The 19,397-nt window shown below is 36.2% G+C and overlaps 1 protein-coding gene across 1 annotated transcript; it reads left to right on the top strand.

Annotated features, from left to right (window-relative positions):
- Positions 1–4,331: 4,331 nt before the first annotated feature.
- Positions 4,332–13,152, top strand: LOC133855069 (ubiquitin carboxyl-terminal hydrolase 3). The gene is made up of 9 exons (XM_062291364.1): positions 4,332–4,462; positions 5,471–5,602; positions 5,748–5,786; positions 6,168–6,273; positions 6,988–7,046; positions 7,165–7,239; positions 12,015–12,063; positions 12,169–12,245; positions 12,894–13,152. The coding sequence occupies exons 1-9, from the start codon at positions 4,388–4,390 to the stop codon at positions 12,990–12,992; spliced, it is 711 nt and encodes a 236-aa protein (XP_062147348.1). The 5' UTR covers positions 4,332–4,387; the 3' UTR covers positions 12,993–13,152.
- Positions 13,153–19,397: the final 6,245 nt, after the last annotated feature.

Raw genomic sequence — 19,397 nt, 5'->3', positions numbered from 1 at the left:
AATCCACAAAACCCAATTTTAGACATTTTTAAAGCGAAAAAATGCTTTTAAATATTTTTTACAGAACGAACCCATTTTTGTTTAGCACAACTTTCTATGTATATATTAAAAGTATTTTTTTAAAAGTCTTTTAATACTATCTCAAACAGACTCTAAAGCTGTGATCAGCGTCCTATGCTTGCTCATAATACCTTTAGAGTCCCCCTTGCTGATTTTCTATGCTCCTAACATTTTCTTGCAAATTTCCTCTACTCCATTATAACTTGAATTTGTTCTTAATCTGGCTTAAACATCCCCATATAAGTTGCTGTGCGCTTATATTTGCACTTAAAAGTAAGGTGTTTGAAGCTTTGAGAAGTTAATATTAGACATCTTAGTACTTGGATTAGGCACAATCTTCAACATTCTTCAGTAATTCCATTTCCCTTTCTCGACAACGTACAATCCTTCCTGAAAGAACTTGTTCTTCCTAGAAATATAGAGCTAGCACAAGACACAGTAATCTTAATACCATGCTTGTACTGAAAAGGAGTTTATTAGTACCGGATAGAGACTCGAACGGTATGTGGTCGTGTGTATGGAAGATATTACTGGCCGGCCGAGTAATACTACTCTTCACACCCATTTGGCATTGATTGATGTAACGTATTTTTAAGTTACTTTTTATGTCAGCCATCTAAAAAAAAAAAAAAAAAATGAAAGCTACTTAAAACACGTTACATCAACCAGTATAAAATAATTATGATAAATAAGTGTGAAGTGTAGTTTTATTCTTACTGGCTTGATCGACACCTCCAAAATAACAAAAGAAAAGGCAAGATATGCATCATGTTTGTTTTATCCAATTGTTGCTCTCGTCTATAGAATGATGTCTATCTAGTTCTAGTTATAAATTTCAAGGAGTTTAAGTCACGACTTACAGTAAATTAAGTTTCAGGGAAAGTACACTTGAGTCCCTTAACTCTTACCATATTTATATTTATGCTACTAAACATAGTGATACCTAGTTCCCTCAAATTATCATTCAGTAACAAATAAGTCACTCCGTTAACAATTAACATCGAAATAGATGGAAAAGTAGTCACGTGCGCCTCATGTGACTATTTTTGAATCTTTCTTACTAAAAAGCCTTAAAAAAGAAAAGAAAAGAAAGTAAAACTGAAAAAGAATATTGTATATCCATTAATTTATTTATTAGTGACATTGACATTAATTTTGTCTACTGTGATAGCTATCGTTGAAAGATTTTTTTTAACTGTGAATATTGTTAAAAATTGATTACGCAACCGCCTGAGAGATCAATAGATGATTAATGATTATTTGGTTATGTTTATCAAAAATAGTATATTCAAGACTACCAACAATAAAGAAAATCATGCAGCGATTTCAAAATATAAAAAAGTCGTCGATGACAATTAAATAAATCAATGCTGGGTGTGAAAAGATAAATTACAAATTACATTTATATACTTTAAACCATAATAAAATTTTGTTGAATTGTTTATTTATTTTGTTAATTATATTCTTTAATATTTTTATTAGAAAGAATTTAGCTCTATATTTTAATCCTACCCTTATAACTCCCCCACTTAAATTTTTCATGGAGAGAGACCTAAAAAGATGCTGACCCTAGTAGTAGAGGTTAAGTTTCACTCACTTTTGAAGTATAATGATATTTTTTTTTAGGGAAAAATCATATTTAGTCCTTAAGCTTTTATTTTATTTGAATTTAATCTTTGAGTTTCTAATTTCAAGAATATGGTCCTTAGGTTTTGCACAAATTTTAAGTAGGCCATTCTATTACTTTTTTCCTCAAAATTAATAGTTTGTCATATTTCATGTGTGTCTCAATTGACATATCAGCGTCCATATCAGCACCTAATATTAATGTCACATCATTAAGAACCAAGTCATCCTTAGAAAAAAAAAATGATTAAACTCTAAAAACAAAAACTATTTTCTTCGTCATCCTAATCTTATAGATTTGTAACATTAAATAAAAAACCGTTAAATTTGATGCTGACATGGACATTAACATTATATTGGGTGCTAACATGAACCCTAGAGTGTCAAATGAAACACATGTGACAATAAAATATCGTTAACTTTAACAGTAAAGTAATATAAGGATAAATTTGAAATTTGGGCAAAACCTAAGAACCTTATTTTTGAAATTAAAAACCTAAAGACTAAATCTAAATCAGATGAAAACTTAAGGGCTAAATATGATTTTTCCCTTTTTTTATTCTTCTTCTTTTTTCTTTTTTTTTTTTTTGTGAAATGGAAGGCAATGTTTAGAACTTACTATAAGTTTATTGTGTTCAATAGAAATCTTTGTGTTTCCATATTGTAAAATCATTACTAAATTCATGCGATGGGAATTGTCAAAAAGAAATCAAATAATATATATATACATTCCCCCTAATTGAGGAGAAATGGATGTGATAACACATAACACATAACAAAGTTTAATTTGTATTTTGGTTATTAGTTCGAAAGATTTATTATTGGCGAGCTCTATTTCTTGGGATTGTAGTTCAATTGGTTAGAGCACCGCCATGTAAAAGTAAAAGCTGCGGATGCGAGCCTATTATTCTTGACAAATCCAAATCCATTAAAAAAATAATAATACATCAATTCATCTATGCATTTTCTGCAAAAAGGAGAACAAAAAAAATAGCAGAATTTCATTCCCAAGAGGAAGCGAGTTATTTATCACCAAGCATTCTTCATATGGCTAGATTCAATCTCATGGTCATTTGGATTAATAAAGAGACTGAAAATATAGTGAGTACAAAAGAAGAAACAAGTAAACGCAATAATATGTAGATAATTGTTGAAGTAGATTTGCGAACAATTGGACTGGCGATCGATCCCCTCCTGCAAACTAAGGGTCGTAAGAAGCCCACCGGTTCTGGAGGATCAAGGACACTTTGACGCCCAAGTTCGTAGAAACTCTCTCTGTGAGAGAGAAAAACAAATTAAAAGAGTAAGCCTAAGAAAAAATGTGTGTACTTTGGTGAGACCATTCTTTTTATACACTTGTCGCTTCCGTCATTATCCTCGGGGGTTTTAGGGATTGCCGCCAATAATTTGTTACTGACATAGAGATCCTCTCTCGAGAATATCGGGAATGGTTGCTTGGCGATGGCGTGAGTAAACAGTTGAGTGAGTTGGCCATGGGAAATCGACTGTAGAGTGTTGCACCTGAACGAGGTGTATTTGGGTTTGAAGCCACTAGGCTGGACTATTGGGTTGGGTTTTAGCTCTGTTGTATGGGTGTGTTTTGAGGGCTTCCTTGGTTTGTGCAAGTGGGCCTTAGAGGCCCATCGGTAATATTGTCTTCATTAACCTTACCGGGGATGGAGAGCAAAAGTATTCATTATACACGCACATGACACACACGCACACACACGAATACACACACACACACACACACACACACACACACACACACACACACACATATATATATATATATATATATCACTCAAAATTTAAATGACCATTACATACAACAAAAACAAAATTTAAATCTGAATTATAAAATGAATCATTTCAATTTCACTTTATATTAGGAAATTTGTTTTTTTTTTTTTTTAAAAAAAAAAAAAATTACGTTTGGATGGTTTAAAGAATCTGAGACAAAATTGAAAAAAGTTGGATAAAACTTTAGGGTGCATTTGGGATTGCAATTTTAAACCAAATAGCAGAAAATGAACTGTTTAGAAACTGCGTTTTAAAAAAATTACGATTTGAAAACGCAAAAAAGTGCTTATTCAAATCGCAAACAATGATGTGCTTTTTTGAAAACGCAGTATTTTAAAAGGTTAATCTGCGATTTTAAATGCCAAACTGCGATTTTGCTAAACGCTTAACTGCGTTTTTAAAAATCATTTTTTTAAATCGCGCATTTTAAAATCGTACTTTTTAAAATCGCAAACCCAAACGGACCCTTAGTGAAATTTGAATTTAAAAAACCTACCCAGACATATTTTTAAATAATAATAGAAAACAAAATGTTACCCAAACATGCCCTTAAATAACTCGTTTGTCTATTGTAATTACTAGGCATTTTTAAACTTCATCGTTTCCCATTTTTAAATTAGAATATATTATAAATCCTAATAAGATTAGATTACAATAAATTATTTGTTCCAAAGCTCCGATTTGAACATGTGTAAAGAGGAGTCAACACAAGTAATGGGTTGGGCTTATAATTATTACATGGGCCTGTCTCAAGCTGGCACATCTGAAGGCCCATTAAGTTCTTAAGCCCACCCAAAACCTATATATAAAAGCAGGAAGGAGTCAGTCTCAAATCTAAAAACTCTCCCAATTCTAAAACCCTTTTAGAAAGAAAAAGCAAGAAAGCAAACAAAGAGAAATGGCTGCTTCAGACGAAAGTCCTGCTGCTAAGAAGTGGCTTCCTCTTGAAGCTAACCCTGATGTTATGAACCAGGTATTTCTATTCATCATATAATCCTTTTTTCTTGCTCTTCAATCCAAATCCCTAGTTTTGCATTTTTTTTTTTTTTTTTCTTTTCATTAAGAAAATGATTGGAGAGGATGAGAAAATAGTATATGTTCGTCCTCGTTTGGACCCTAGAAATAACGATTTGGTTTAATTTAAGCGAGATTATTATTTTTCTTTAATGAAAATGTTGGAAAAGTGTATTAATTTCGAAGTCTATGGTGTGAAATTTTAATTTTGTTTTATTTCCTGAGACGCTGCTGGAGCCAAAGGGAGACTTGGAGTATTTCTCCGAACCTAGTGTGGAAATTTGAATTTTTCTTTATTCTGGTTTATGGGATATTTGTAAGAGAAATTTGTAGAAGTTTCTAATCGGGCAGGTTGGTGCTGTGGGAAATTAAAAAGCGTTGAAGGGGTTCAATTCAACTGAACCTCAGACAGTTACATTATTCGAAGTTTGTTCTGCAATTTTTTTTTTTTTGGACGAGGAACCCTACTGGCAAGGCACTTCGTGTACCCACCCTTGTCAAGTAAACCTTGTATCCGTGTAAAGTGCCCCCTAAGCATATATTGGATTACTAATCTTGCAGAAAACTGGGGTTTGAGTTTGCCATGGACTCTATGTTGCCGGGATTTTTAATCCCTGACCAGGAAACTTTGGTTTATAATAGAATGCTGTTTACGACAATTGTAGCTATTATTTTTAGTTATGAAAAAGAAAATCAATTTGAAAAAAAGAAGAAGAATACTTTTGACAATAATGGCGATATGATGGTTTTACAATATAAATGGACCCCATGTTTCCAATTACTTTCTCAAATGCCATGACCCCATTAGTTTTGTGATTTTCCATTAAGGCGATTGTTGTGAAGGATACCATTGTCCTTCTTGGAAAGAATGTATCTTAATTTGCTGTTTTCTCTTATTAGCAGAAGAATTAATGAGTTCATGTGAAAGACATTTTAGGTTGTATTCTTTTGTTTTGTTATTTTTCAGTTCCTTTGGGGACTTGGCCTTCAGGAGGGTGAAGCAGAGTGCTTTGATGTTTATGGCTTGGATCTAGAACTCCTGGAAATGGTTCCAAAGCCTGTACTTGCTGTCGTGTTTCTTTATCCCCTAACCTCACAGGTATTTTTCTGTGTGTTATTTGTCTCTTGCTAGTTTTTCTAGATTTTGGGTACCTGTATTCAATTACCACGAGGCTGTCCTTTTGCTTGGTATGCATAACAAGAATGTACTTGTCTGCTTATTTGATGAAAGTTTTTCTCCTCAGAGTGAAGAAGAGAGAATTCTGCAGGCAAATGAAAAGAAGGTGAGAGCTATGAAATTATGTTCATATGCCAAATGTAAAATACTTCCATTGTTGAACATGGTTTTCTTGGTTTCGGAGATTCTCTCTCTTTTCTAGGTGCTTTCACACAATCAAATTTGTGGCTCATAAATAATTGGCAATTTGAGGCTTTTATTTATGATTGATTAGCACATTCTGTACCTGACCCCTGTGTTTTTACTCTGCTTTCGAAACAATAGATACTGATTAGAGAATGTCATCATTCGTCAAATGACTTTAACCCATCAGAAAATTGTATTGTTCAATTCATGTTTCCAATGCTTCACACATAATATATTTGTACTTTCATTTTCAGTTGTACCCTACCCTGAATTTGATTGTTTCATACCATTCTGGTTGCAGGAAAGTAGCAGTAGAGTTTATTTTATGAAACAAACTGTGGGCAACGCTTGTGGAACAATTGGACTTCTTCATGCTGTTGGGAACATTACTTCTGAGATCAAGCTTCGTAAGTTTGTCAAATTATATTTTCACATGAGTGTTGGTTATATATGTACATGGTAATATATATTTTCCTATCCTAGGGTGTTAAAACATTGTCTGAATAACTATGATCACAGATATAATAAAGGACCATGAATTGTATAAATGATGCAAAATTTTCAAGAAAAGAACCTTTCTTCCATTTTCTTTATTATATCTGTAATTTTCAAAATTTCCTAACTCTAATTTTCTTCCCCTGTAAAAATTAACTGTAAAATCTTTTAGGGAAAAAAGGGGTTCTCCAAAGTCACATCTACGCATTTAATGTTTATGCTCATATAGTTTGAGCATCTCCCTTGAACCAATAAAATAAACGAAATAAATAGGGAAAACAAACAGCATCCTGAAAACGCTAGTGATTATCCAAAATAAAGTAAAAAATGAAAGAAAAATATAGAAAAAAAGAAAAAAGAAAAAAAAAGTTGTAGTTGATTGTGAATATGTGTCTAGCTATAGTCTACAGAAAGGCATGGGATCCAACTGAAGAGTCCTAAACCTTGCCAATCCTGTGTGATCATGCTTAACTTTTTTTTTTTTTTTGGATGCATGCTTCTGTGAAAGCCAAAAGTTGTGATTGAAATAATTCTTCTGTCTTTTAACGGTTACTTCTACTTTTAAAATTAATAGTTATCACATTTACCATTTTCCCTGTTTGGTGCTTTTTTCTCAATTTTTTCAGTCGAGGGATCATTCTTGGATAGATTTTTTAAAACCACTGCAACAATGGATCCATTGGAGGTTTTTATTTCTCTCTCTCTCTCTCTCGCTCCTCCCACCCCAGTTGGATTAACTGATGATAAACCTGACCAGTTTTCTCTTCACTTATGATTTTTATTACTTTCTTGAATTTGTGTAGCGTGCAGAATTTCTTGAGAATGACAGAGAAATGGAAGTTGCTCATTCTGTTGCAGCTACTGCTGGTGAAACAGAGGTAAGTTATTATTAACAGTGGCTATTTACACAAACAATGATGCAATACTCTAGGTCCTATGAGGATTTAAATGTGGATGTGGTAATTTTATATCTAGCTTCTATACCTTGAGACCACTACATTTATGCTTCTTGATTAGTTTATACCATAAATTTGACCCAATCATGAAGTTTTGTTCTTCTTTATCGATCCCTAACATCTAGTCATAAGGGCATTAAATATTTCACGTTAAGATAGTGGTGTATCCTGATACAATTTGCTATTTTTTGACGGTAAGGATTCCTTGCTTTTGAACCTCAATGAGTAACTCAATTGACTGGGTACCATGCCCCATGAAGTGGAGGTTATTAGTTCAACTCTCCCTTTCCTCTTCTCCTTGGGGCCAAAAAACTTATCAAAAAAGGAATCCTAGCTTCTGTATACTGGACTAGTGAGTTGAAGGCATAGACATTCTTTTGTAGATTGACCTCGGAAGGTCATATTTCTTTATAATAAGCAAGCAATGCTTTCAAATGATAGATGAAAATTTAGTGAACCATTGGAGTGAGGCAAATAAGAGTATGTTTGAATGAGTTTTTGAAAGGTATTTTTTTTGTTTGAAAACTGAAATGTGTTCTCTAGGCAGTGGCGGAGCTAGGATCTTGTTATTGTAGGGGTGCGACTTGGCACTAATAATTAATATAAAATAACATTATATTTTACTACGGTTTACCCAAAAACCAACATAAATACTTTCTTTATTTCAAACGCTTCAAAGAAAGTATTGCATGCCAAATTAATTGCTTCCAACATGTAATTATTTATCAATGGTGTGCAATTATTTTGGAGTTATTTTCATATATGGTTGTAACTCCTCTTACTGCTAAGGTTCATCCGTTCATTCCATACACTACTTGGTTAGGAAGACTAGCACTGGCTACAAAATTTATGTAATGTTGCATCTCTCTCATTGGTTGTAGTCAATGTGATCTCTCTTTCGGAACCACATCTAGAAATTCTTGAGGATGATCTTCCATTTTGAGCTTCAATTTTTCCACCATCTTTGTCACCACGACACTGTCGTAGCCTCCCCCCCATCAATGATAATATTGCACACCTTGCCATGAGATATACATTTTGTATGGAGGGAATTATTTTCAATCGAATCATCTTCTTCCACAAGGGCTGGACTCAAGCTTCTATACACAACAAGAGACTCTCCTTGATCGGCACAAATAACTTCCTCTTCTTCTCCTGCTTCCTCATCATATATATTGGATAACCACATAATTCTGTTTGTCTACATATTCCTCCTCAAGAGAAATAAATTTTTGGTTTAGGACCCGCAATACCTTGCATTTAAAACACCAACGACCTGTAATAAGAGGATTGGGTCAATTAGAACCAGCTGTCACATCTGATTTAGGAGGGGGTTTTGATGATGATGCCTTGGTTGAAGAAGGCTTAGGTGGGACTTCACTCGCTTCGTTAAAAGGGGTTGTCACAATTTGTGGATCAAAAACCAGTACTATGGGATTCTTTCAACTGTTTAAAATTTTCGTTGCAAGCTTACAAACATTGTTAAAAGTTAAATAGGGCTGTAACTTAACTGCATTAGAAATTTTATCATGTAACTCTTCAAGATAACGGGCTATAACTTGCTCCTTGGGCTCCACAATATCACAATGTGACATCAAATACTCAAACTCAGCAGTATACTCATATCCACAGAGAAAGAGAAATTCTTTTTATTTGAAGTTTTATTTTTTATTTTTTGTTTTTTTGAAAAAAAAAAGCATCTGGTTTGTAATTTTCTGGAAGGAATATCTTCTTGAACACCTTTCGCATATTTCCCATGTCAAATGATTCCACCATATCGAGGCAAACCTCTTCAATTTGATGACTACAATTTTCACCTTGCAATGCTCCGATACATCTTTTTATTCAAATTCCCTCTCCACGGTGTGCAGCCAATCAATGAATTCATATGGATGCGCTCTCCCTTCAAACTCCAGAATGTCAACATTTATGTCGAAATCTCATTAGAATTCATGAGTATTTGAGTATGAATTGACATTGAGCTTGGTCACAATGAAAAGGATTAAATTCCTCCACATCATCCTTCATCTTTTGATCCATCATGTCTCAAAAGCTCAAAACGCTTTAAATGTTTCTGAAGTTGCCGCATTTGTCTTCTTAATTCATCCATCTCAACATCGCGAAGATCATGCTCACGGTTTGGCCTCTCAACATCCGGTCCATGATAACCACGACCTCAATTTTGCCATTAAAACCTTAGTGTTGATACCAAGCTAAGGCTGGAATAAATGTTGAAGAGAAAAACAATGAGTAAATCAACGAGATTACTCACAACCCAAAGAAATCAACCCAAAAGATATAGATTTGGTTTGTTCACCACTCACAAAACAATCACGAGATACCAAAAAATATCCATACTCGCCACTCAATAGAGATAACAAAATGAAGAAAACGATATCCATACTCACCACTCAATAGAGATACGAAATGAAGAAAACCTGAAGAAAAATCTCTTTTTGAAAAAACCTAAAGCTCAAAACGTCTTTTTATAGGCTACAACACGAAAGCGTATGCAAGTAATGTAAAACAACCAAAACAACACGAAAGCATATACAAGTAATGCGTCCTGCTCAAACATGCTCGAGGGTTGTTTGAAAGAGCCCTTCATGTTTCGACTTTTGACAGCTTGGACACTCGTGTCAGATAGTTGATTCATTTTAGTAGGGCTAGTAATTTTTTAGACGGCCTACAAACCTGACACAAACACGAAATTAGCGGGTTATGGTTAAGGGGTCTAATTCGTTTAATTAAATATTCCGGATTATGGTTGACCTATATAGTGTTATAGTAATGCCTCGGTACGATTCGAATCCAACATACGAATTTAAGGCTTTCAATATTTGATACAGCCCCGACACGAACCCAACACGAAATTGGTGGGTTAAGGTTGAAGGGTTCGACCCATTTAATTAGATGGGTTGGGTAAAAGTTGACATATATAGTCTTATACTCATGTCATAACTTGAAACCAACACGCAAACACAAATTGCCACTTCTACATCTTAGTAGTCAATGGCGCAATATGACAATCCCTTGGCCTACAAGCTACTTGGAGCATTCGTAGTAAGCTCGTCAAAGCAACGAATTCACCAAATTCAACCAAGTTTCCTCAAAATCATGTCTGCATCAAGCTCACTACTGCTACAGTAATTCAGACGATTGTCAGAATCCCTTGTCTGTTCGGCAGAGTCAATTTCTTTCGTCTCTTATTATTTTTCATTTCTATATTCATTTCTGCGCGTACTCGTCTCAACCTTAGCTCCTTTGCCCCGATTTTGTGTCTACTGGAGATAGAAGAAGATCCACGGGAGAGGGACATCGATGAGCTCGAGCTTCCCTGTTCCTCTTTTAGCGGTGGTTTTGGAGGTTTGGCTCCGGAGGTTATTGTGGTGCCGGCGGCGACTCAAAAGCCATGAAGGTTCTAGATCTTTTGAGCTGGTTTGGTCTGATCCATGTTTTTGTTGGTGCGGTGTAGCTGGACAGGTTGGTTGTTTTTCCGGTTCTTCAATCGGTATAAGTTACTTTGTTGTTGTTGTGCTTGTGCTTTAGATTGTAATGGGTTTTGGAGGTTATGGTTGGATTCACATGGATTGTGTGTAATAGCGCTATGATTTTCATGGCAGATTGGGAAGACGAAAGGAAAAAGCTTTGATTTTTGTAAATGATTTGGGGATTTTGTTGTTGGACTGTGGAGGTGCCAACCTCTTGTTCATGGAGTTTATTGTATGTCCGACAATTTGCAGAAGTGATTTTGGGGATTTTGTTGATCTGCACTGGATTTTAGGGATTTTGGTGATTTGGGTTTGTCTTTGGTTTTGTTCCAGTAGTTTTACAAAAACAAATGATAAAAAATTGATGAAGCAGAACATTTTCTGCAAATTCTCGGACATACCTAAAATCACTCCGCCAACTCCATGAACAAGAGGCCGGCACCAGATAGTCCACCAGACAGTTGAATTCAACCAACTAAAACAAATAAAAAATGATATTTAAATAAAGTAGATAAATATTTAAAGAGTTTGATATTTAGAGCTTTGGAAAAATAGCTAGCTAAAATAACAGAAGTGAATTTTTTAGCTAAAATTTGCCTAAACTTTGACTAGTTTACTACGAATGCTCTTAAAGAGCTGGGTTTGACTAAAAGGGGCGACTGATGTGAACATTGGAGGTTGGCGTAGCTTACTACTCGGCAGGCACTTAGAGGAGAGAACAGTTAAATTCTTGGAATGGGTCACATGCATAATAGTCGGAGCGTATCTTTCTCTTTCCCTCTCTCTAGCTAGGGAGAGGTGGTCTTTTGATGTTTCATGGTCCTTTTCCTTTTATTTTTTATTTTTTATTTTTATTTTTATTTTTTTGCCGCCATAATAAGGAGACAAACCTCGGGGAAATAGCTAGGAATTTTGGGTGTGTTGGGAATTGAGACTTGGAGTATGCTAGGGTAGGAACAGGAGGGTTTGGTTTCTCTGTCTGCATGAAGTGTCACATTGTATGTGGAATATGCTGGATGAGGCATGACAGATAGCAGGACAATGGGGTTATAGGAGGAATCCAAGCTCCAGATTGAAGCCTAGATTGAGTCTTAAGTAGGAAAATCAACAATTGGTAAAGTAATGTGCTTATTCTTCTCATCCGCCACATGTATATATTGTTCAGGTAGTTTGTGCTTCTCATCTCTTACCAAAATTTCTTAACAGGCTTCAGATAATGTGGACACTCATTTCATCTGCTTTGCATGTGTGGATGGTACTTCTCTCTCTCTCTGTTATTTAGAATCAAGGGGGGAAAAAAAATTGCTTTGTACTTTTATTTGAATGTTTCTAATTTTTTTTTTTTTAATGAATGATGTAGGTGAACTTTATGAGCTTGATGGAAGAAAGTTTGGACCCATATCTCATGGTCCATCCTCACCAAGCAGTTTATTGCAGGTATGTATCACGATTGTAAAATGACTATAATTGTAACCCTCTAAAGCCTTATTTTGAACCCTATTTGGACGCCAAGAAAGAGTGGAAGATAAATGTTTCAGTTTGTAAATGAAATGAAAAGGCAAGCCATGGATTGAGATTCAAGCCCATGCGCGTCTGTGAATTTGTCGACTCGTCTAAAGAAATAGAAGGCAGTATTTTGGATTTTAAAGGCGAAGAAATACTGTCTGCCCTTCTGGTTGGTTACAACTCCAGGGAGTTGTTTCGTGAAAGCTGGCTGAACCTGACCAATGGGTGGACCTGGGTGCAAATGTTCGCGCAGAGGATTGGGTTTGATTTGTGGTGTCTGGCAATCTTAGATGAATCTTAGCAGAACATCATCATCATCCTCTCTCTCTCTCTCTCTCTCTCATGAGTTTGGCTGACCTCCAGTGAAAAAGCACCGGAGATCTCCTGTGCAAAAATTAATGTTGAAGATTGCCTTCCTCAATCTTGTCATCTTTACTGCTAATTTTTGCACGGTAGGATATCCAATGATCCTTTCATTGGAAGTAAGCCAAACTCCTCTTCACAGCTTTAGCCTATGGACATGCAAGCATAGTATGTGTTTTAAGTTGTCTGAGAGTATACTTTTTTTATTCATAACAGGATGCAGCTAAAGTGATACAGGGTATGATCCAGAAGAATCCTGAGTCACTCAACTTCAATGTTATTGCCATCTCGAAGAAAGATGGGTGTGCATCTTGATCCTTCAAGCTGCTCGACTGTGGTTAATTAAAATGTTGACAATTTATCATCCCCAATGTTGTTATTAGGCATCTTGAAACCCTCACTGCCCTTTTGAGTCTGTTCCTCAGGTAATTTGGAAACCAATTAATTTCATGCGATCCAGTCTATTTGTCTTGCCCCTGTCTGTGAAGCGAATTTATAATTATAATTATTATTATTATTATTATTCCTTTTAAGTGGTAAAAATAAGTCAGTTCGTTCAACGAGAATTTTAAAAAATAAAATAAAATAAAATAAAAACAGATGTCTTATATTGTATTCATCAGCCGTACAGTTATTTGATCGTCTGATTATTGCTGCCTGCTTTAGAGGTCTAGGGCTACTTGTGAATTTTGTGGGCGTGTGATTGTTCCTCAACAGTGTAGAGAATTATATATTAATGTAGGTTTACCTAGAGACTAGCATAAACTGCCGTGCCCAAACATGTGACCCTCCCTGATTTGACGGACACTTGACAGATTCTTAGTTTCAGATTAGTTGCAAAATGAGCTGTGAAAACTAAATGATAAATGTACATACAGATGAGTCATCACAGTGGGTTGTGAAACAAATAACAGCAAAGTCAGTGTATTATGAGGGCCAAATCTGGATTTAAAATTTTCTTTGCAATAAAAGAGCTCTACTAGTAGGGAGCCAGAGGAGCAAGAATAAAGAATTGTCAAAATTATTGAAAGTAGCCAAAATTGGCGTTGGCGGGTGGCATACATGCGTTGTAGTAGGTAACGTCATTGGGAAGAGACTTGGTTGGGGATGGTGGAAGAGGTGCATGTGGCTTGTGTTGGTGGAGAAGTTGCAGTAGATCTAAGATCCAAACTCCAAACAAAAGTGTTACCAAAACTAAAACAAAAATGAAAGGGAGGAACCAAAAGGAGGTTGGGGAAGGGTTATTTGAGTGGGGGAGGTGTGGAGGAGGGAAGAGCAGTTCTTGCCTCCATGGAGGTTTTGCAGAGGAAAGTAGATAAGAGCTTTTAGCTGAGAGCATTTCGAGGAGAGAGATAGAGAAAAAGTTATCAATCACTTTTTTGAGAGAGTTCGGGCTGGTCGAGGACTTTGAGCTATTACGTTCAATTAAACAGCCAAAAAAGATGGTTGAGACTTTTAAATAGTCAAAAAAGATGTGGGAGAGAATTTTTTTTACTTTGACTAGGAGGGCTCGCTTGAGGAATGGGATGGGCAAGCAATTAGACATGTATTCTGTAGATATAAAACACCATGGCCCCCACTCAAACAGCCCACTACATGACATGTAATTATGAAGTGGCAAGTCCTCACCAAACTGGGCCTCTGTCTCTTTGCCATCCTCTAAGATTGGCTCCTCTGTAAAACAAATGTCCAAAAGGGGGAACACAGAAGTGGTAAGTCTACGACTTAGTGAGTATAATCCTGCATGAAACACGGTTATGTAGTAAACCCTTATTAGTTTGAGACATGAAAGTAAAACATTACATGCAGCAATACCATTGTCAATATGATAAGGCAAAAATTCATGTTGATGAAATACATAGATACATATTCATATTACATGTCATAACTATATTTGTTATGGCCTATCCGTGCCTTTAACCTCTTTACGCTAGGGTATGTGCATCCTGTGGGAGCTCTAATATAATCTGTGCTCTGGCTGTGCACATAGCAAGCCAACCAGGTTCGACTTCGGGAGCACCCAATTAATGATGCTGTAGGAGATGACCCCACTTGTGGATGGTTCCATTGGTCATGATATCCCACATATCTATGGTAGAAAATCAATCAACACAACACTAGGCCGTAAGATGAAGTCTACATAGCTGGTATGCATATGCCATAAATCTCTTTCATAGTACAGTTTCTCACTATCTAAAAATGGTGGCCATGTCATATAAATTATATGTTTATTTTTATTGTATGCATGTATGTCACGTTGTAAGTATCACACAATCATTTGTTGCAAAAGACATTTCATCATACTTAGAAATTTAGGGCTCACAGTAATGAATCAAACGGCATTTCATAATATTATAAGGATGCACGTTTCATATCAAAATAAGTCATGCTAAAAAATCATCATGAATTATTGATCTTGTGTATAGAAATCCTTAATAAAACCTCATTCGTACAACTCGGTTTCCTCATCTGCAAAGTATTCTATCACTAGTCAAGCTTTTAAGCTAAAAAATAATATCCTAACCTAGCACCTAAAACCTCAAATTTTTGCATTTTGTCAGAAAATCGTTAGAACGCTACAAGGTACTGTTAGAACGGCTTCACCATTAAGGACGGTTATCCAAACGGTACCATTCAGACAGTTTGAGTAGTGTTTGAATGGTACATTGTTTATCCGTCTTATCCTAAACACCATTCTTGCAAACTCCTAGTTCTAGTTCATTTTTCACTTAAACATTCTAAAGCCTTAAAAACTAGTCATTTTTACCTTCTAACACCGTTTGGCTAAAAAACAACCATTTTTCATAAAATAAATAAAATAAAATAGTAAAAAAGAAGTCACAAATTTCTTCTTCTCTACCATTTCTTTTCTACTAACATCTCAAGAGGCTTATAGTTCTACACATCCACTCCTCTAAGAGTTAAAGATCACCACTTTGCAGTGTGAAACTCGTTCTAGAATACATCACTCTTAAAACTATTTCCTAAGAAAAATATTTGCTTTCTCTTCAAAACGCTAACACGCACGCCCATGAAAACACACAAACAGCACAACCTAAACATAACTTAAACACATGGTAAAAGTGGAATACAACAAATGTTAGGGTGAGAGGTTACTTCTCTCGAAGATTTGAATCTCAAAAACCCCAAGACTTCAAGATCTCTCTCTCTCCCTTGGAGGCTGTGGGGGAGCAAAACATGGGGTTTAGGGTTTGTTTTGGGGGCATTTATAGGACTCCTACAGCATCTATGCAGATTTTATTTTGTTTCATTCTTACACAAACGGTCACTATTTGAATGATCATCGAACCATTTAGACAGTTTTTAAATTTGAAAATTGACGTGGATCATTCAGATTATCAAACATCTTTCTTATTTTTCTGTTAGATACCGTTCGGACTGTCTTTGGATAAACTTTCTCTTAAGTATTTAAAATCTCATTTTCTTCGCTCTTGGGACCTCATGACTAACTCCACCTCTAATATCATCACTTAGGCACTTAATATTGTGTCCTTAATCCTAATCTAAAGCAAGGTATTACACTCGGGGTATCTTTTGTATTCATGAACTATTCGACCTTGTCCATGAATTATTGTATAATGTTTTGGCCATCTACTAGGCTAGAGCATGCATTAAGGGACCATCTGGCCACACTTCCCCCCCCCCCCCAGTAGGACACACAGAATCAACTTCTCTTCCGCCGCTAATTTTTCCCGATTCCATTGAGACATACTTCTCGCTATTTGATGACAGGGACAGCTCTGCACATGACAATGAGATTACTATGATGCTTCAGTCAATCACTGAGCTCATAAGGAATCAATTTTGGAAAGGTAATATCATACTAATGTACTGCACACCTCTTAAATGACCCTTTTTTTTTTCTTTTTTTTTTTTCCCTTTATGGAGAGTGTTGTTCCACTACAAAAATTCATGTTTTTTGCCACGCGCATTTTGCCACGCATGCGACTCGTGTCAGATGTGAAAGTCACTAACTGCACAGTTTGACCCGTGTATCTTAATACACGTGTTAGATTAGACACGTGTATTGAAATACACGTGTCTGACAGTTGGACACGTGTATGGCAATACTCGTGTCTACTTAGACACGTGTATTAAATACACGTGTCTAACTGTCAGACACGTGTATTGAAATACACATGTCCAACTGTTAGACACGTGTATTTCAATACACGTGTCTAATTTGTGTTTTTTTTTTTTGAAAAAAAATTCCAAATTGTATTTTTTATTTAATTCTTTAATTGTATTTTTAATTTAAATTAAAAATACAATTAAAGAATTAAATAAAAAATTTAATTAAATAAAAATTACAATTTGAAATTTTTTTTCAATTTAGTTTTGTTATTGTCTTTTTAAATTTGTTTGGGTTAATTAATTTTTTTTTATTTCCGACCACAAATAACGCAATATTTATTTTACCCAAAAATATCACAAAATCAAATTACACAAACCAATAATTAATAATTAATTATTACAAAAATTAATTACACCAAATAATTTCACAAAATATCTACAAATATGAAGGGCGTCCCTGCGAAGCACGAGGTACCGTCCCAGGCGTGTTTTCGCCAACCGGCGATTGCTGCGCAAGGGATGGTGTAGCGGGCGAAGGTGTAGCGACAGGGAAGTGCTGGCTCAGCCGTCGTCCAATAGGCGACAACGTACCAATCGTTGTCGCATTACCTGCAAATAATATAGACAATTAAAGTATATAATATTACTTGCAAAATTAAAGGGGTAATGAAAACAAATTGAAATTAATTTTGTCCTATACACAATATAAAACATACCTGCAGATGCACTACTAACTGACGACGTACTACCTACGTTTGCAGGTGAAGACTGAGCACCAAGACATGGTTGTGATACTCTCATTGAGGACATAAAGACCTCGAACTGTCGCACGAGCTGCTCCGTGGCGTCGAACTGTTGAATGCGCTGCTCCAACGCGTCATTCCTCTCTCGCTCAGCCCGTAGCTCCGCTTGGATTTCTTCCATCTTCCGGGCGTGTTCGGCCCAATCCCGAGAGGTGCCCTCAGATGGTCCCCCCTGTGAGCGAGGCCTGTATGAGAAACATGTCCCCCGAACAGGTGTAACATTCGACCCAACCTGCCGAACCCTTCCCACGTACTCAGACCTTGCAACCGCCTGTTCGTACGCGTCATTCGGTGCCCAACGCACCGTGTCTACTGAGACGCTCTGCGTGGCGGCTGGATCACTGGATAAACTCTGCGTCATCCTCTCCTATACGTCGTCAACATGAAAAACTCATATACTGAATAATGACATATCACACATAATTTAGAAATATTAGTAAATTAGATCAGTAGCATACGCATAGGATCCGTGTACGTTCATTCAAGTAAGTGCCGTCCTTCCTTGTGTGGGTCTTCACGAACGACGCGGCGCGAGTGGGGGGCGTGCCAGATGTACATATCTGTGAAATGTATAACAAACAGACAGCGAGAAAATAGTGTAAAGAAAAAGAAAAACAATTAGCAACAAATATTAAAAACATAAACATATATTTTTTCATACCTCCTCGTGATTAAATCTGGCATAACTTTTGGATCCCGTATAATGGGAAAGGTCATTCTGCTCCCGCAGCCTCTTCATCCGTTCAGAGGTCGCCTACGCATTGAACATGAAAAAAAAAATGTAAGAATTGACACACTTAAAGTAGTAATAAAATTAAATGAACTGTTATTAAAAAGGGATAATTGCACCGTTGGTCCTTGTAGTATGCGATAATTATTTTTCACTCCCTATGGTTTAAAAAGTGCATGGAAGGTCCTTGTGGTATGTAATAATTACAAATCGATCCCTAGCGTCAAATTCTGTTTAAATTTTTAACAGATTCCGTCAAATGCCACGTCAGCGCCACGTGTCGCCGTCTTATTGGCGACACGTGGCGCTGACATGCACATCTTAATAAAATAATATAAATTTATTAAAAAATAAATAAAAATACTTTTTTTTTTTTAAAAAAAAAAAGAAAAACGAAAAAATGGGGCAGGGGGTGGCCGCGCGCCACCCCCAGAGGCCGCTTGGGGTGGCGCGCGGCCACCCCAGTGGCCGGGGGTGGCTGTAGATCTACTAGGGGTGGCCCGATGGCCACCCCCGGCCACTGGGGGTGGCGCGCGGCCACTCCCATTGGCTGGGGGTGGCTGCCACCCCCTTGCCCCATTTTTTCTTTTTTGTTTTTTTTTTTTTTTAAAAAATAAGTTTATTTATTTATTTTTTAATAAATATATATTATTTTATTAAGATGTCCATGTCAGCGCCACATGTCGCCAACTTATTGGCGACATGTGGCGCTGAAGTGGCATTTGACAGAATCTGTTAAAATTTTTAACAGAATTTGACGTCAAAGATCGATTTGTAATTATTGCATACCATAAGGATCTCCCATGCACTTTTTAAACCATAGGGAGTGAAAAATAATTATGGCATACCACAGGGACCAACGGTACCATTATCCCTATTAAAAAACCACAACATTTTTTTGTCATACAATTAAAGACCTACATAACCTTTTATGCTCAGTGCACCAATCGCTCAGTAGGAACTCTACATCTGCTGCGTCATACTTCGCAAAAAAAATTGTCCGGCACTCTCGCACGGATAATCTCGGGCGTGTCACCGTCTTGAATATCTAGCTTGGTTTTGAACCTCGACTTCGACGAGCGGTGCTTGCGG

The sequence above is a fragment of the Alnus glutinosa genome, chromosome 13, assembly GCF_958979055.1.
Source record: "Alnus glutinosa chromosome 13, dhAlnGlut1.1, whole genome shotgun sequence".
NCBI lineage: Eukaryota > Viridiplantae > Streptophyta > Magnoliopsida > Fagales > Betulaceae > Alnus > Alnus glutinosa.
Note: the sequence above shows the minus strand (reverse complement) of the source record. Positions and strands in the feature narration are given on the sequence as shown.